Source organism: Opisthorchis viverrini, assembly GCF_000715545.1.
Source record: "Opisthorchis viverrini unplaced genomic scaffold opera_v5_2, whole genome shotgun sequence".
Classification (NCBI taxonomy): Eukaryota; Metazoa; Platyhelminthes; class Trematoda; order Opisthorchiida; family Opisthorchiidae; genus Opisthorchis; species Opisthorchis viverrini.
In genome coordinates, this window is record NW_008751658.1 from 2171168 (window position 1) to 2191009 (window position 19842).

General features: G+C 44.4%; 1 protein-coding gene across 1 annotated transcript in view; it reads right to left on the reverse strand.

Annotated features, from left to right (window-relative positions):
• Positions 1 to 9649: 9649 nt before the first annotated feature.
• Positions 9650 to 19842, reverse strand: part of T265_00205 (hypothetical protein) — a gene marked incomplete at both ends in the record, with an annotated part of 85257 nt that continues 75064 nt past the window's right edge. The window contains 7 exons of the mRNA XM_009163913.1: positions 9650 to 9980; positions 11622 to 11862; positions 14830 to 15378; positions 15462 to 15611; positions 16492 to 16850; positions 16936 to 17095; positions 17742 to 17930. Coding sequence (XP_009162177.1) covers positions 9763 to 9980; positions 11622 to 11862; positions 14830 to 15378; positions 15462 to 15611; positions 16492 to 16850; positions 16936 to 17095; positions 17742 to 17930 — 1866 coding nt within the window. The remainder of the gene's footprint in view (positions 9981 to 11621; positions 11863 to 14829; positions 15379 to 15461; positions 15612 to 16491; positions 16851 to 16935; positions 17096 to 17741; positions 17931 to 19842) is intronic.

Sequence of the window (19842 nt, forward strand, 5' to 3'; positions counted from 1 at the left end):
TGTTTCAAAACGGCAACGAAGTCAATGTTTGGTGGTGAGAACTTTGTCAAACACCGTCAGTCTATATAATTTACAGGGGCTTACGTGTCATTTACGTATTTTAACAAGTGCACAGTTCAACTAAACAATCTAATATACACATTTAGTTGCTCCAATTCCATTGTGAACGTTTGTTCTCTCCAGCCGATAAAATCTGTAGAGTGAAAGCTCACCACGCACCAAACCGAACCTGCTGAAAAGTAATCAAGTTCAGTTGCCTTCATGGTGTCTTTTTGCATGAACTTTTTGTGTGAGCTGTAAGGAGCAGTTCACATTTTTGCGTGACTCACTTCCAAAAATTAGGTATTTAACTCAAGAAGATGCATCATTCAGACTATGGGCTTGTGGTAGCTCGGTATGGACCGAGGCTTGGGACATGAGGTTGGCCTGAACGTTTCCTATCCTATTCGTTCGTGAGCACATCCGCTTCAACAAATCCGTTTCCGTTTCCACACCTGAACTAAAACGTGATAATCGTTTTTCCGCGTGGGTGTGGGGCTTCACATGACTGACCTGTCTACGTCCGCCGGGGCAAGGAGGGGTCAAAGCGCATCATGGTTGACAGCATCCGGTTTGTCTATAATGGAAAAATTGACTAAGCTTGTGGACAAGGTTGATTAGGCTCATGACATCTCGGATTATTTCAATCAGCCGATCAGCACACTAGACGTAGGTGACTGTGAGCACAGGACGTAGAACTGGTTCGCATAGGAGAAAGTTAGAACCCAGGATGTTCGGGAGCGCATGAATTTGTGAGCACGGAATGAAAACCTTAGTCACAGCATTTGAAGCATGTAGTCTTAATGGGCAAACAGAACTTTGTTCACAAGATTATATAACGCACCTATTACAGTTCAGCATCTAGTTTCTGACGAAAAGCTCGGTTTAGAGTGGAACATATCGATAGGACGTTCTTATCCACACCTATATAAAGTTTCAGAGTCTAAAACTATTGTGAGTAATGCAATACTCTCATTTGTTAACCTTTCTCTTCGCCGTTATTTCAAAGCCTTTATGTGTCATTCTACGAACATCTAACTTGTCGAACTATCCCCTATGGTGGATAGCGGCCCCTGTAACATTTCCCCTGTTGTCGATGTCCAACCAGTTTTTGGTGGTCAAGAATACTGTTGTCCAACAAAAGATGTATCAGGTGATACACAACTCAGAGACTCAACGTATCTGTCACGTGAAGAAAGGAAGCGCTTACGGAGGTAACAATCCAGGAAACATGATTACTTTATACTTGTGTCTAGAAAGTTTGCTGTGAGTTGATGTACTGCAGTGTGCATAGTTAATTACAATGAAGTGTCTGCTATGATTCAAAGCACAGTAATCCTGATCAAGAGAAACTTTCAAGGTGAAGAACGGCATTTGGCTTCCTTTTGGGATTAGTCTCTATATTGTGGTGATCACACAATTCACCGACAATCTAAGTAGGCCGTTTATCATTCGTGTGTGGAAGTGGGCTGAAAAAGGACTGGAAAACATGTGATCATTCACACTGTGTGAACTGCAGGCCTATGCAATACTGTTGCACTAGACGACCTGTTCTTCAAACTATGGGTCTTGAAATTCGTTCGAGGATATCAGTTGAGTGTTCTGCTCGAATGTTCCGGCTCTCTTTATTATGCGAGCTCGAGGCTTGTCCCTTAGTTCAGCCTTTCCATTTGAGAACGCATACCTTCTGAAGCGAAATTCGTCCGTCTACCTCGGACGGGGGGGGGGGGGAGAGGGCACGAAAATCAGCTGCATCAAGCCAATTAACAATGTTATTAATCAAGTTTGTCTAACTAGATACCCTGAATACAGCAGTTTCTAAATAGCGTCGATGGGGCTTGAGAGGTCTAGTCAATAAAAAGCCATCACAGTCGGCTTTCTTTCGAGATATTATTGTCCCAGAATGTTTTTCCACAAAATCGTTCACCAAAGAATAAATAGCCATCGATCAACCGTCAGATCACATCAGAAGCAACTCCAACATTTGCACAGAGGACCAGACAATATATAGCTTTCACGCTCCGCCCTGTTAATGTATGGGCATTGAGCCACCTGGCCACCGTATGAACTTAAATCCCAAACTAAATTAAGTTGGTATCATGAACGAGAGCACAATTACATGGGTTGGAACGATCCATCAGAGCTTATGATGGACGGGTCATGTTCACAGTACAGTCGTTGCTTTAGCTGAACGGCCATATACATGTCCCCAGCTCTCCTAGTTATTCACCCTCTTGTGTGTGCCAGTGATGTGTGGCTTGTGTAAATTATGTGGCAAATAACTTGGGACAGGAATGGTGTTACTCAATTCCCCACGGAAAGACTGCACTTTGATGGAGGAATTAGTTCAATACAATCCTGTATGGTCCGCTCACTACCCAGTGTGTTGTCTAAACGGTGGAACACCTACACAGTTTAGACGCTCATTTGAGGTTTCCGTGATACATCAACAGCAGAACTGATCACACCACACTGGTGTGTTGTTGAATTGATGTTGGTTGGTGTGTCATCATCGCGGAAAACAGCATAATAATAGTGTTTGGGATTCTCCGTCCTACGGTATCGGACAGTAAGAACTAGTGGAGAAAGGGGAGTGAAAAAACCAAAGGAAACTCTTCGATGGTTTGCAATAACCCACTATGGGGGAGGGTTTGGAAGGACTATCCATTTTGTAGGAGTGTTCCTTAGGAAGTCATCATCACGATTGTTCAAAAGATCGACCGCATTCATTTAATTAACTACGAGGGGTCGTGAATTGTACAACACATGACACCCTTCAGTCCAAGTCCAGTTAAGTGACTGAGTCTAACTATACAGGTTAATGCCTGAATACGTACGATGTCGATAGGATGCCAGCCTTGATCCATTTCATTTCACCCCTTAAGACTTCCAAACTGTGTGGAGCTTTGCAAGTGACACCGTTTCAAATGCGTACACCCAGTAAGAACCATCATCAAAAAGTACTCGTGTGATTCTACTATCATAAATCCAATTTGTTAAACATGCTGGTGTAATTCAACCCTACATATCTATGAAAGGAGTCCCAAAACGGATCCATTTCGAAAGATTTGATCTAACCAAAGAGATTTTCGTATAACCTATGGTTTGCGACTCCAATACTCCAAAATTTCGAACCCACTCTCGCTCTGATCCATGGGTGGATAGAACTGACAAGCTGTGAAAAATGGCCTCATGAGGCTTTGTGACATGACTGTCTGTTCACATCACTCCAGTTTAAACAGCTCTCGTCCTGTCCTGGCACAACTATTCTGGTTGGTCCACGCCAAACAGAGAACATGCCTTAACCCATCATTTCGGTCGCACCATGACCACATAGTACGCTATATCAGTTTTGTGCTAGCTAGAGAAGTCAATTTAGACTGAACCACAGCAATTCCTATCGGCTACTCCCAAGTTATAGCTGCAAGACAAACGAACGTACTTATCACTGACGTAAGAAGAAGCTGAGACAGCACGATCTAAGAGGGATGGCGAATCGACATACCGCGGATTGCCTAAACACAAAACACAAAAAAGATAAACATACCATCAGTGGATTTGTGCACTCGTTTGTGTGCATTTGCTGTAGATTGCACGACAGAGGACGGTTTCTTCCTGTCCCATTCTGTTCCGTGTTATGACACTATTGCTTCACATGAGAGAATGATTTCGGTAGGCGTTTTCTCAAAAAAGACACCGCTGTGTATCGATATTTCTCAGCGCACGCATGAAAATATGCTGACGTCATATAGGGTGATCAAAAGGGGCCTAAAGGATTGTTTTGGAACTTAAAAATGAAAGCTTCCCACTAAAAGTAACGGACATCAGCCATCCACTCCTCAAATTCAGAAAAGCTGAACGGTAATCTCAGTGGATTTTTAATCGTACACGTACTCAAGGCCAAACCTACTCAATTCGTGCGGTAACCAATCAGTTATAAAGCGAACTACTGGGGATGAAGTTCATCTTGATGGATAGCTTTGAATACTATTGCGGTTGCCGTCCAAGTTCAATTGTCAAGCAGCTTGGGTTATGCTCACAAATTCTCTCGGGGCACACGCCGTGTCATGCATTTCACACCGTTAACCGGACACTAGCGAATAAATGGACAAATCACCATTGGCAAATCACGGACCGGCGATCTATCCTTGATATCGAACAGTGGGCCGCTGCTGAAGTATACCCTTAATTGGGCTGTATTGAATGTCCGTTTGAACACACAGGTTAGACCACGGGTCAGCGTTTTGGAAGCCCCATTGCTCATGAGAGTAAGGCGGTTATAGGTGAGCTTTTTCGTAACCGACTGATCTCTTGAGGGTACGTACCTGGCCTCTGAATGAATAGGACTTTTATAAGCTGCTCTGAATGTCCGGTTTGCACAAGGACTTTACAGTTAAGCTCTGGTGTGGTATAAGGACTATCACCGAAGTAGATTCTGCAGACTATGTAGGTCAGAACTTCTATTAGGATTCTTCCGTATTTTACGTCCACAAAGCTCTGGAAATTAGTGTTCTAGTCTGAGCACGTAGGTTTCCGGTATGTAACACTCTTTGGCAATGCGTCTTCTGTTCCTTTCAGTGAAGCATCCAGGAATTGGTATGTGCTATCGGCTTCTCCAATCTCATCAAATTTGAGTGCAGTGTGAACGAAGTTGGAAGGCCAAAGGATGTTTTTCATCCTTATACAGCATGCGGAAATGATGTAGGGATTGCGCATATAACCTATATGAAAGGGTTATTGTTCAGTAATCAGTTTCAAAACAGCGTGTTTAAGTTTGCTTACAAAAGTATCCACTGTCACTGGACCGAGGAGCTGAGATTGATTAAAAATTTGATTTTAATAGTGCATCGCGGGGCTAACTCTTCGAGATCGAAAAGTGGAATGGGAAGGCCAGTATTGGAGTTGCTGATAAAGTCGCATACATAATCAGTTGTTTCAGCTAGGAGAACACTAGTGACAAAATCCAATTAACACATGAATTAATGATATGTATATGTTGAATTAACTCTGGGACCTCAAAACTAAGCTGAAAACTCTGGATGCACATTATGGGTTTTATCCAACGAAGGATGGTCGCCATCATCAGCAGAAGAGAGGCATCACTGTTGACGCTGAAATGTCACTGCCATAAAACCACAGTCTATTTAATCACATTTAAGGTTTTAAAAGTGAAAAAAAGAGAAATCAGTGTGTGAGGGAGGGACCTGGTGCTGGTTTTTCGCAAACATTTTGAGGTATCTACATCTTCAAGTGATCAGTTAGACAATCCTGAAAGAAACTGACAATACCAGCACCAGTGACATCGACTAACCGTCATTTCTTGTGTTGCTTGTAACCAAGAGTAAGGAGTAACGGGGTCCCAGAGGGATGGTACGGCACGATGAATTGTTCGTAGTAAGTGCCGTCCCACTTTGAGGTGTTTATGAAGGTTAGGGGATGATAACGTTTAAGATGGCGGTAGGGAGTTAGTTGAGCTCACGCTAGTGTTCGGGAGAGGCATCCCTCTGTGGAATACCCAGAGGGGACCCGGTGAAGCATGAGGCAGCGTTAGCATCATCGGTTGCAACGATCTACTGGAAGCACGGGCCAGATTATTCCGTTTCCCCAGTGTTCTCCATTACTGTCATTGATCACAGAGCTTTGCCTAGCATATCAACCGCAGACCACAAGTAGGGATCGCCTTGGTTCGGCATAGCTCATACAGGTAACTTGGCCTTAGCCAATTCATACATATTTTCATAAACCGATAACATCCAGACCGGTCGCCGAGGTCAAAACAATAGCTGTTTAAACAAGAGATGAGCACAGCTCAAACCACTTCCACTCTTCAGACAACTGAGTGGAACGCTTGTTCTTTTGGGTTATTGAACGAAACAAATGTCTGGAAGAGATGGCCGCTGGCTCCTCTTATCCTGCGCAACTACGTGATTTATTTCTGATGGTCAAAACAAATAAAGCAGGAAATGTGTATAAAGTCTAACGCCCGCGGGTTTTATAACCGGACTGTCAGGAACCCGGCACAGAAATTCAGGACGCTGGTCTGTGCGAGACCGAGGGAATTTGGGAATCTTGTGGTTCGGTTGGAGAAGTGGATAGTGACGTCAATTTTCAGCTTGAATGATAATTACAAAGTAAAACACTATCTCCAGATTTAGAACATGACTTACCCGGCTAATCTGACACATTGGTAAGCAGAGCCCAGCAACCGACGAGTATGGAATACACATTGCCTATGAAGCACTCACAATTGATCGCCTTTTTATGGTACCTTTTTTGGTACCAAGCTCTCATGTTCGCAACTGACGAAAGCATGTTAGACTGTAGTCGTCTCGACAAGTCCTGTGACCTTCAGTCCTCTGATTGTGTCGTTGAGATGGTGTACGAAACATTCGAGTCTCAGGTTCAAATGGTTATATTTGGCTCTGTTCCGTTTGAAGTGCATCACCTTGTGAACACCCCACAAATAGGTCACTTCCAGAGATAATACCCACCCTCAAGAGCAGTATCTCCCAAAAGTAGTTTCCCAGCATCTACAAACACCTCATAAGTCTCATGGAAGCTTATCACCCGATAAGGGTAAATCTTGACGTACATACCAAAAGAAGTTCAGCAAATTAATTCAAGATCACACGTTATATGCATCACCTACGGAACATGCTGGGTAGCCTCATGCCCACCGAAATCTGACAAGCAAAATGGTGCACACCGGTTCACACAGCCGTAGCCCAACCATGGCACACGAATCCTGAGACAGACAGTAGGCTCTAATCTTCCTTTCGTTTCTGGAGAAGTGCTCCCTACAAAAGAGGTACGGGTGAGAGTCCGACCAAAAGTAGAACTGACGATTTTACGTGCTAGTGGAGTGGAGTATATGACTTTGTGGACATCAAGATACATGATATAATTCTATGTGAACTTCCTGCCGTTTTTAGTTATTCTTCTTCAAGGTATGAACCCTATGAACTCTTAACTGACCGAAATACGACGGAGGATTCGATGCCTTCACGATCATACAGTGGTTGAAATCAATTGTGTCAGCCTTGCATATGACAAATTCTTAAGAACAGTAGTCAGTGACCTAAAGAATTTCAACCGCCGCACTCATTTTGAGGAACAAAACAAAGTACTTGGTTAAAGATAGCCCTTTTTCACTGAGAGAATCGCAACTAAAAAAATCCCGTGCGTCATGTTCTCGATAATGAAGCTTGATTCTGGATGACGGAGCACTGTTTGGTAATCTCCCGTATTGGGCAATCGGATGCTGGGAAAGAAGTCGAAAGACGTTCTACTGGAAAGCTGCACATTATATTCGGAATGATTGGATGTTCAGTTGAGAAGCCTCTCACCAACAGAGCAGCAGAGGTCAACTAGGCTGATCGGATGTACTCTCCTAGTTCTATTCGTTTCTAACTAACTGCAACTACGCGGAACCAATGCACCATTTTTTCAAAAGAATGCCAACACAAGCACCTGCAAATCTGTCAAATGCAAGGTGAAAAATTAAAACCCTCTTGAATTTCTGGCCATCTTTAGTGATATTTAAGCGAGATTCTTAGGACAATGCACAGGCAACTCAGAGTATTCCTTTCAGGCCTTTCCATCGCATGCAGGGAAACCAATAAAAGATCCAGAGTGGCACCTCCATTGTATGTACAATATAGGAAACATACGTGGCACGTCAGCTTTTCGCCAAACGGTTCTCTTACTTTTAATACACAGAGGAAATAATCAGACAAGTTGAATTTTCTCGAGTAGGCCAAAGACGGTGAGGAGCTGAAAGGTTTACTCACCACAACGTCACTCATCACTGCTACAGAACAATTTGTGATGGTATGTCACCTGCTGATTAGCTGCCAGCTTGTGAAATTCAAACAACGAGTGTCAGTATCTTTTGCAATCCTGAAACCTTATCACAGATGAGGACGTATAAGAAGGATAGTCAGTAAACGACAAAATGAGATCTAGAAAACATTTAGTGACATAAAGTACTTGGGAAAAGTTTACACCGGGGGCTGGCTGCAGGCATCGCGAGTTAGCAACAACTTGAGTGGAAGACAAAATAGATGGGAAGTGATCAAAGCCAACTGTTTGACAAAGAAACGAGTTAGTAATCTGGTTAGGGTACGTAGATGGTGACAACAACGGAAGAGAAGCAGCTGGTAAATACCAGTGTTTCGGCCATTAAAGTATCTTGCCAGCAAAAGGAATATGGGCGTCCGATCATATTTGGTCAGCGTCACCTTACTTGTCTCCCACTGACATGCCCTTCTTAGAACGAGTAAAGGAACCACGCAAAAATGAACAAGACAAGGAACTCGTCAGATGCGTCAGTGTTGCGTTGCCAGATTAGTTTAGGAAATCAGCGATTACCCTAATCCGTGGATTCGCCCATTCGGGGAAGTGTACATTCGGAGGGCAGGCTGGATCCATAATTCCACACGACAGTGAATGATCTGTCAAACGAGTGACTTTCTGTGATATTCTGTTTGCCTTGAGGTCATGTCAAGGTACTTCAGAATCATACAACTGGGTTGCGATCGAGCGATGCGAGTTTGACTCAGCTTTGAGTAAGTAGACCTGACCAACTAGCCCACGCTCCGAGATATCTCTCAGGATTCGCTGGAATACGGAAGCCGTGAGGACACTCCTCTGTACTACAAGCTCAGGTTTCAAGCTCACCAACCGGCACTGAGAACGCGCACGGAGCATCTTGGATCACCATGGCCATGGAAAAGTCAGTTGTCAGGTCAGGCGGGGGTCGCGTTTCTCGAGCATCCGGTGTGGTGCGTTTGCACTAAAATCGGACCTAATTGATCTAGCTACTCACTGACAACGAAGTAGTTAAGTGACATTTCGCGGGCGAAATGAGAAACTCGCCAAAAAAACGTGGATATCCCTCAACTATAATTTTGTGTTCTGGTCTTTCTAGGAACAATTTAGAACTAGGAGCATAAATGCAGTTCAACGTTTACCAATTCAAACGTGATTGGACAAGACCCATAAAATTTGACCAGTTGGGCAATCCACCATCAACAAGTAAAAGACTGATCTATCCTGTCATGCAGATACGCCTCGATGATCAGTAAACAACTGGTTATGAACGAGCGTTTACTACCATTTTTGACCTTGTTAGACAGGATATAGCAGCACTTATTCCTCAAAAGACTTGGTGGGAAGCGTATTGTTGAATATTCTCAATAAGAGTGAAACAGCTGTACATTGCTTCTCACTTTTCAGCATAGACTGATTTCACCTATGGGACGAAATCTCAATTGAAAATTCCCAGATCTTCCCTTCCCACCAACAAAACAACCCATTAACATGCGCTATTCTAAGTAACAGAGGGTAAAGTCAGTTGCTGATTACATCGAGGCAGTTCCTTTCTGGTGGCTTTCATAACATATCCTTATGGAAGTTGTGGAGATCCGGCACACTACCAACAAAACAACCCATTAACATGCGCTATTCTAAGTAACAGAGGGTAAAGTCAGTTGCTGATTACATCGAGGCAGTTCCTTTCTGGTGGCTTTCATAACATATCCTTATGGAAGTTGTGGAGATCCGGTTATCCCAAGATATGTTTGCTCATATCTGAACTGCACACTCATAAAGATGCGAATCTGTATATTCAACACGAAAAGTTATACAAAAATAAGGGGGCGGGAATAACAATACATGTCATTAAAATGATCGGCGAGGACATATACATTGGAGCGGATTCGGTTAGAGATAAGCCTGCCATCCAAAATACATACGGGCCAACTGGGTCCGATCGGTTGCGGCCCGAACTAGCATACCCACGTGGCCACTAACGTCTAACTGGTCCAGTCCAGCACACTTCCGTTGATCTGAAGATGCACTCGCCATATTACCAGTCACACGACCCTCCAGTTTACTGCGTACGTTGAGCAACACTCGTTCGGCGAGCTGGTTGAGTGGTTCTGTAGGTAGATAACAGAAGAAAATTGTGCATGTTTTGAAACGAGTTAAAAACTTGAGGGGTAAGGCTTCACAAGCGCACACTCATGAAAACAAATGAATTAAATTATAGGGTGAATGTTAGATGGCAAGGCATCAGGTTTCCAGATAAACAGAAGCATTTTTTGGTACAGAGGTGTTTAGTTGGATAAATTCGGTGTGTATACACATAGAGTGAAAAGAGTCAATATCTCTAATTGCTAAGCAGTACTACCGCAGAAATGTAGTCAAAACCCAGTTGCCGTTCACTTAAAGAATAGGTGCAGTAGTCTAACACAAGAACCTTACACCTTCTGCCCTGGTGTTCGTTTCTCAAAAAAACTTTCCGGAAATGAATTATCGCGGTTGTAAAACAGGGAATGGTTGGTGTTTAGTGATGACGCTAATAACAATTGATCTGTTTCAACAAAGAGGGCTTCCTGAAGAGTTACTTAGAGAGGCAGTGCACTCATAATCTTGGAATATGTGAACAAAGCTTTGTAGGCAGGCAGCATAAGGCTATTATAGGGGAGATAATACATGGTTTACAGCGTTATTAGTTTCGCAGAAGTTTGAGTCAATCTTATGTTTGGTATCTGCGTTGCATCTGGGTAACCGCACTGCTTAAGGACTAAATCTCACCCGTTAGGAAGGCTTACTTCGCTTCGATGCTCCACCTGCGCGTGAATTTACCAGCTAGCCCGATGGTGAGGGTTCTCTTAAAGATAGCTGGAACCACTGTGTCAAGACACTCAACTAAAAGTTACTTCGATAGTCACAGCGTACCATCATTCCGACGGTTAGGATAATGACCAAATCACTCACATTGCTTGAAAGCGCTAACCTAACGCGGCTGATTTGCCGAAACAGCTTTATGAGCATTTGGAGATCATCCACATGGTTGACCACTTCAAATATACTACGATGTGTTTAGTTTGACAGTTGGGGAGAGGAAAAATCTTACATGACCAAAGGATTTATCTTTCGAACCAAAACGCACTCGTGTTATTTCTACTGCCGATGAGATGGATGCTGTTTGTCCAGAGAGGAAGAGCACACCATAGACAGTGACTTTGCAGTTCACCACCGTTTGACGAGCCAGCCTAAGTCCATGCTATTGACAGTAAAGAGTGCAGTCAAAATTTGGGCGCCCAGGGGAGATTGTCACGGTCTCGAGATCTAGTTGGAACTCGTACAGAATGCATTGCTGGCGTGTTCGTGATAAAGCTGCACCAAATCAAATTCAGAGGTGGAAACCTTTTGGCACACAACTTTGGGTTATGTGGTCCAAAGGAAGCATGGAAAACTGTCATGCTGTCAAATTAGGGAGAAACAATCGAAAAGTTAGGGGCGGGTCCTAACCAAGGACCTTGCGCTCTAACCTCTGAGCTACTGCCATGAAACAGGTGTACAGCATAAGTGGATTTGAAGTAGCATGATAAAGTGCAAGTCAAGCTTCATGGAACCTTATTACGACCTGAATTGTTTATAGAACTTCTAAGGGTAAAGACAATCAGTAAATTAGCTGTTCATGTTGTACGTGACCTGATCAACCCGCCCAAAGAATGAAGCAGGCAGTGGAACAAGAATGACGAATGGAAGGAGTAAGAAAAGCACAGGGTTACCTCTTGTCGGTTGCAATCGACCGGTACCGCATTCAGATGTGGAGTTCATCAGCGAGCGGTCGGCGCCATCACTAGTTTTGGTTCTTCCAGTTTTACCAGGAATGTTGGTTTGATCACTGAGGACAGAGGTTCCGGGTTTAACTTGATAAACAGTTGAAGTGTTTTCGGCGCGCCGAGCTTCCAAGGCACATAACTGAGCTGGAGTCATCGACCAGGAATACAGGGGATCGTACAATAGGACCTGTGGTGGAGAGAAGCACAGCAAAACATCGACAAGTTATATTTGAACTGCAACGGATTTGTCCCTCTGGGGCAACCAGCCCCAGTGAACGAAGAGATCCAGGGAAAACGGTTTCTGTGGCGGAAAACCAACCACTGAGTGGCCCTGGTGCTTTATCCTAGAGTTTAACTCACAGGGTTGATGGAAAATTCTCGAAACCCCACAACTGGTTTCCTACTTTTCGGCATATCAAGGAGTTTTCATCAATGATAACTGATTTCTAAATTTAGCAGACTGTCATGAGAAGAACATTAACAACAGATAGATAACCAAGCAATGTAGTCACCGGAACGTTTCATGTCCAGGCGGAAACTTAGTGGAAGCTTGTCATTTGTATCATTTGTCAGTTGGGTCTCGAGATTCAGATTGTGGAGTCGAGTTGACGTTATTGACCTTCTAACTTCCTGCAAAATTAAGCCGAGAAAATGTTCGCCATAGAGAAACTGCTACAGTGGATGGATACATGAACTAAAGGTCAACAACAGAGCTGGCTCAAAATAACGGTTCCAACAAGTGTGGTGCTTCACGTTTTCGGTTAGTTAGGTCCTTGAAATCATGTACTTGAAAAAAATCGTTCACCTATAGCACCATTTCAGCGCCTAACTGTCCTGCCACCAGAAGGAAGCACGAGGGCTGGGATACTGCCAAGTTGCCCAAGCCTAGAGAGGGTAAGTCGAGAAGCAGAGGTCGGGTTCAAACCACGGACCTTTCGGTCAGTAAATTCACGCTCTAACCACTGAGCCATCTCGCCTACGTCATCATGTAGTTGTGCAGAAAAGCAAACCTCAACCCTTCATGGAAGTCAAGTTTACTTTGTTTTGGCAGTCTGTTAGCTGCACACGGTCCCACAGTCGAGTCTGAGAGGGTAGGGTGTAAGTTGTAAGCACTACACACTGAGCGGGATTACAAGAGCTGAATAACATTTGCTTTGGTCCATCATTGACGCACTCACTCGGAATTGGACTGAGTCACCACATAAGCTTTGCCTTTACTATATATCACCATTCTATGCCAAATCCCGGTTACCATAACAAGGTCCCATTGAATCTCGCGTCAACACTGGGGTGTCACAGTCATCGTATCGATGATGAGCATTCATTCAACCAAACGGAAAGTGCGTTGAACATTGCCCCAGAGAAGCCGTTTCTTGACTTCTGCTAACACTTAGAGATCTTGAAGTTCACCCAATTTTTGAGCGATATGGCTCAACTTTGGTCGCTATGCTGACTAAGGGGAGCATCACCAACTTGGTGAATCTGCGATCTGCTGAGCAACTGGAGTGGTACCTTGCTTAGAAAAGAACGTCCACTTTCGCTTGATATCGGATAAAACCTATCAGATGGGCTAAATACTAGCAGTTCGCGGGGACATCAACTTACCTTTCCGCTAACTTGTAGTATAAAGCATATCGGCTTAAAGTTTTGACAACTTGGACGTCAGCTTTAAAATTTCTGAGAATAACCCGGCTGGGCACGTCTTTAGTTAAGAAAATTGAATTCAATTTGGTTATTATCAGACTGTTTGCCTGATTCACCTGCGCGGGCAACAACAGGGAGAATCACATGCCTGTAGCATGAATCCAAGTCTTGGAGTCACTGTGCCACAAACTACGTGGCACAAGAAGGGTAGGTAAAAAGAAGAAGGCCTTCGCTGCGGAGTTACGAGAAAACACTACTCACATGCCTCATCAGTATTAGCCATAGTTACATACGTGGTTTAACAGAGGTACTTGAATGTATCGCGTAGACAGGACCGGCGCGCCTGGTGGTGCGAAGAGTGAGTGCGGCTTTAGGGGAGGATGATCTTTGCAGAGTATCAGGGTGTGACAGGGATTGACCGATACCAACACAAGTCAAGTGGACAGTGCCAAGTCAAAAATCGTCAGGGTACGCCCAGGCCTGGGGAAATCATATGGGCAATTCAAGGAGGCTTTTTGCAGAATATTACTGTCTGGGCCAGTGAAGTTAAGCTGTGCCAGTCGGGCTAAAATCCAAGATACAGAAGTATTGTGCACTGGCACGAGACCGCAAACAGGACCTCAAAAGTACCTGAAAACATTCCGGTTTACTGGATATCCGCCAAAGAGAGACAAAGCAGCTTTGGGAAACACATTTGATAAAGGAATATCAGAAGATCTACCTGTTTCCCAGCAAAATTGCAGTGGTGCTAGACGCCATGAGCCGTACATCATGCTATTCCAGTGCATTCTGTTCAACCTCCGCCCTTCCACAAGGGAATGGCTTGACTCGGTGCTGACGGATAGAAATATGACGTAACCTTGTGGCGTAGAATAAGGAAGGATAAATTAAACCAAGATCACATTCCTATATGTCCATGAACTGTATATGCTTCAAAATACTTCCCACATTCTCGAATTCGATACTTAGCCCCCAGGCGTGTTCTATTCTCAAATACAAGATGGCGGGAAACGGTTGTTGCAAATAACAGGTCCCGACCACCTAGATAGGCGAGATAGTAAACATGGAGTTAACATGGATATGGAATACCACATTAGATAGTCGACGTTTGCAAAGGGTATGACAAGAGAGAAACTTGCTTGGAGCAGGGTTAATATGACATCGCTTCCATTGCGAAGCTCTGCCAGTACAGTTTCTGCGGCAGGTGTGAAGCCAGCTTCTAAACCGAGCGGACCAAGGGCGTGAATCAGGTCCCTGGTGAGACGAAATGGAACCATTTCTGGAGTAGGTAGAAGGCGTCCCTAGTAGTGGGGGGGGGGGTAGGATAAACAGCGTACAGATAACCCGAAGGATACATATTATTTCAGATGATTGTCAAATTCAAGCATATTTAGCCTTCCGTCTAAATAAACATGATAGCTTACTCGTAACGAGATGTGCGAGAAATGACATGGTTACACTGGTTCGAACAACCAAGTGAACACTCAAGTGATGCACAAAAATCGCTCACTTGATCAAAGGCCACGCCTAGGTCAATGTGGACCAATTCACCGGAAGCCCGATGCAACAGCAGGTTGTGCGGATGTCGGTCACCGAGACCCACGAGGTAGCCCACTAGACTGGAGGCCGCCAGTGAGCGTGTATAAGCATAGCGGGCCCTGCACCATTGTTGTGGGTCCGGAAAGTGCTCCAGATAAAAATATGCGAGGACAGGGCTATGAACAAGTAGAGATGGAATTAAGTGAAAGTAACTGATTGGCCGGGATAATTGACCGAACCTGAGGGGATCATTGAGGAGTGCAATAAGAGGCAAGCGCAAAGAACAAAATAAAGCTTTGCCGTACTTTAATTTCTGGCATATTTCATCGAAGACCGCAAGACGACGCTCATAAGGCCGATCACGCACTGCTGCGAGCCGTTGTTTGGCCTGTCCCGGAGGTAAATCTTTTGGACGATAGCGTTGATGAGCACCAGATCGGTCAGCAGCAAGCCACTCACCCAGCGGAACAGTACCCTCACACCATTCAATAACACCACTCCGTTGGGCCATTGGAATAACCTTAAAATATAAATTAAACAGCCTTAAGCAAAGTGCGAAAAAAAACGGCATGTGAAGATAAATGCAGGTTTCGAATAACCTACTTTGTACGTACGCACACGAAGACCGCCATCAGCATCCAACCATCTACATCGTGAGAAATCACACGGGGTAGCGGCGTTGGTGGCTGCCCGAAGATAAGCCCTCGATTGACGACGCCGTTGATAAAACAGTCGATTGGCAGCGGCGAACACCTGATTAGATATAACCGAACGGCGAAAAAGACAAGCACCTCAGAAGGGTTCAAAACCACAGAGCAGATACGAGGATGATAACAAAAAGTGGCAAACATGGTTCCAATTAAATATTGATGCCTGGACAGTAAACAAGTTACTTGTCCACCTAGCCGGATGTGTGACGGTAGGCAGAACGTCTTGTTTTCTACATTTCAGAGCAGTCGGGTAGATCAACCATGTCCGCACCTGGGATAGTTACCATAATTTTGACATAAATGTTTAAATGATCGTACTGAGAGCTTCTAAAATTGCTACAGCATGCCCCCACCCCACCCCAACTTCCGAAATGGCTGATCTACATCTACAAGATGAAATATCACATTGGAAACATTCTTTGATACTGGTCGAGATTCACAAATCGATGGTTGTACAAAAGCAGTCAATATAACTAGAATCGCCAACTGAGCATCCTACGACATCAACAGGCACGGTAGCACCCACCAGTTACAATACATGTTGAATACACTAGTGCTAGAAAAGTGGACAAAACACCGTAGGATAACTGTGCAACCCACGAGTCCACAGAAATGACGACTGTTTTTATTCCAGCTGGCTTAAGCACACAAGAGTCACTCATTTGATTCAAATTACACTGCGATGCACTTATTCACGGTCACCGAATATTCGGGCTATGGACTTTGACATTGTTATCATATCCTACCATTCACCGACTGTACAAATGCAGCACAGATGATAGCCTATCAAAACAGAAACCTATTGAAGGGGCAAACGGATGAAAATCCCTCTCTAAAATCATGAGGAAGTAGGCCAAATGATAACCCCCCACTCTTTAGAAGCGCGGACAAATGCCGGTGACGAAGCAATCGAAAATTATCACCTGTTGCATCACCGCATCCTGACGGGGATCATCACGACCCTTCACAAGTTGACGACGGGATCGACCATCTGTACCCCAACAAGTGACAATTTTGGGCATATTTATGCCACCAGCAAGACGAAAGGTAGGAGCGAATCCAGAAATGCAGACAACATTGGATCTGTCATACTGACCGGAGCGATCGATTCTCAAGACGTCAGTTGGAATTGCAACGAGGCTGAGAGCGTCCATGCCTTGACGGACATTAATCCTTTGGCGAGGGGAGATGGCGAACCGGTGGAGCATACATCCAGAGGGAAAAGGGATATCAGCTTGGAGAAAGGAAATGAAAGGCCAAAGTGAGGCACTATTAATGTCAGCTAATGTGGACAACAATACGACAGCAATTTGTAATGAAAAAATGTACAACAAACATTTTAAAAACAGAATGAATGGTCAACAAACCTGTGCTTCCACGATGTTTGTCCACATTAAAATTCGCCCATTCCACGTAGGCTTCAGCAAGTGACTGCATTTGTTGAAGCAGTGGACCACGACGACCTTCGAGCAGGCGAGCATACAGGCGCCGTGCAGCTTGAATTCGGCTGTTTTGCTCCGTAGTTTGCTGTGATTTATGTTGAGGAAAAAAAGACGAATGTCACGCATCACAATTCTGAGTAAAACCTAGGTTTCCCCTTTCGGACCCGGGTGTTTTGGTTCATATACTCGTACGGACCAACGTATCTCCTTAAACTGCGCCCTTTGGGATTTTTCGCTGAAGTGACTATGGGGAAGGGCAACAACCTGAAACTACGAACCAAGGGGCAACATAACCGACCACAAATAAGAGATGAAGGCCTCGTGTTGCTAAACTTTTCGGGATCGGATCATATGTTGCCTTATAACTCTACGGGACTTAGCAAAACAGTTACTGACGCAAAGCTGAGCGCTCATGAGGGTCGAATTGGGGTCGCTCGATTTAGGATCAGAGCCACCTGCATCAGAATACTCACAGACAACAGTATGTACAAGAAGCGGGATCAACGTTGAGCTCAAGGCTGGAGTCTTAGCGGTAGGTCCACGTGGATGGATCCGAATGACTAAGCCAAAGTGATGCAAAATGCGAACAGGCGCTTAAAGTGAGTAAAGCGACACAGCGTTTTGAAAGTACGGTGAGTTAAGAATAAAACCTAAGGAAGCATTGCTCTTAGTTGTTCGGCTTGCCTCACAGTGGGTATGTTGCACTATGTAGAGGGGTGAAAATCGCTTACATTTTGAGAAAGCATCCGATTGTTCGTATCATTCAGTCTTGTTTGGCGGGAACGTTGTGCCGCTGAGGTGACGCGTTGAAGACCGGTCGTAGAGTCGGCAGTGTACACATCATCCAGCTCGGCGTTGACCAAAAATAGTAACGTGAAAGCTGCATGATGAGGATGCCCGTCAACGATACGCTCTACGAGCTGAAACATCATAACATGAGAAATGGATAACTCGTGGGTAGCTGTTGGACGTTTAATCACTCTAGTGTTGTTTCCCTGAAGCGACTGCACTGGCTGGTCTCATTATTACTATAACTAATTATAGCTATTACTATAACCACTTCCCCCATGCCTACCTCATTCTTAAACTGTGCCATACATTTCCATTAACATGACGAGGTAGGATAAGATGAACAATGCAGTCCTTAAAAAATATGCTCAGTTAGTAGTCTTTAGGCCGGAGGTAACTTTAAGAAAATCACTGTTAGGCAAATTGAATCTAGCTTGCGCCAAGAATTTCCATCGAAAGGTGAAAAATCACCGCGAGTGATACAGCGCTTATAGCCCGGTACGCGAATTTGTAAAAATGACACAAATAAACGTGATAGAAAAGGAAGCAACTTTTTTTAACCGCTGTGCGTAAGTTCTCAAGTAACTCATCAGAATGTTGTCGCGGAAGTATGCTGTAAGTAGGCGAGGGATGAAGACAGTATGGACCGGATAGCCCAGTGCCGACTGGACGGGTGGAGGTCTTTTGTGTATTAACTACTTTTCTGCTGGACAGTAGTATGCAATTATTAGTTTAGAACCGAAAAGCCTGGTATGTGTGCTTGGACAAAACATGTCCATGAATGTTGCAGTTGCTGCACAAAACTTCACAACGTCAACTGATCGGGAATTTTCAGTGTAATTAAGGGGTCACACGGATGTTCCGTTTGCAGGGCGGTTAACGGAACCAGTAGGTTAACCAGTAGGAACTACTGGTGTTTAACTGCCAGACAACTCTGAGGAAAGGGAAAAATGGAACTTAGGAAAAAAGGTTTCTACACCTCCAAGCAGCAACAAGATAAGCATGTTTAAGCACCTTACCGAATAAGACGCCATCAGTGAGAAATTTGCTCACCAAGAGCCTGGTACAAAACGGCAGGCAAACTTCAAATAGGCAGTGCGGCATGAAAGTCCTTTAGGGTTTCTAATCATGTGAAGAGGACAGTGTAGACCCAACACATGAAGATGCGAAGATCCCATAGGACTCAGTTTTACTGTAACTGCCTTCATTCCACATAGCTACTATATGGCTTGCCTCCCTTGAATCACTCGCCACCGTCCGTTCCAAATGCAAAAAACAGCGTCTTCCTTGGTAAACGGTAGCCTTGCATGCGTAGTACGTGTCCCAACCATAGTCTGGTAAGTTTTGTTTGCTGTTCTAATGAATTTGGTACATTACCAAGCACTCACCTAAGAAACACATCCCGTACACAATGCGGCCAACTGACTTCTGCTGTGCTACAAAGGAATCAGTGATCATAGGTTTTCGGAGTTTGAGGTCTGCAGATCACAAGGGTCAAATTTCGTGACCAGATAGACTGCTCTTACAAGTAACCTACGCACAGGCTCTTCCACTTCAGTGAAATTCATTTTTGCCACTATAAACGACGCAAGTTTCGGAGCTTTGCTAATGCGTGCGCTGAGTGCATCACAGTGCAACCGCAGCTTGTGCAAATTACATAAACCGACCAAGTCTCAATCCGTTCACCCTGTAGCTTCCAGAGGCATAAGGGAACCGGAAATCTTGGGTCCCGATTTACGGAAACAAATGCCGTATAGTCCTGACTGAACCATCGTCTTCCATTTCTTGAACTTTCGGGACCTACCACATCTCTCTGTCCATAAAGGGGCTTCGCTCGGGGTACCTTCCAGCTGAATTGTGCTCTGAGCCCAACGGAATACAGCACTTCGCATAAACAAGTTTCAGTGACGGTACTGGAACCCAATGCTTTCTATGTACGCGGTCGGAATCACAACAAGGAGTTTCCGACATCGTACATGGCCCTGGTTATTTCTTTCCAATAATGATTAATGTCCCGCGGTGTTCCATCATCATCATCATCAT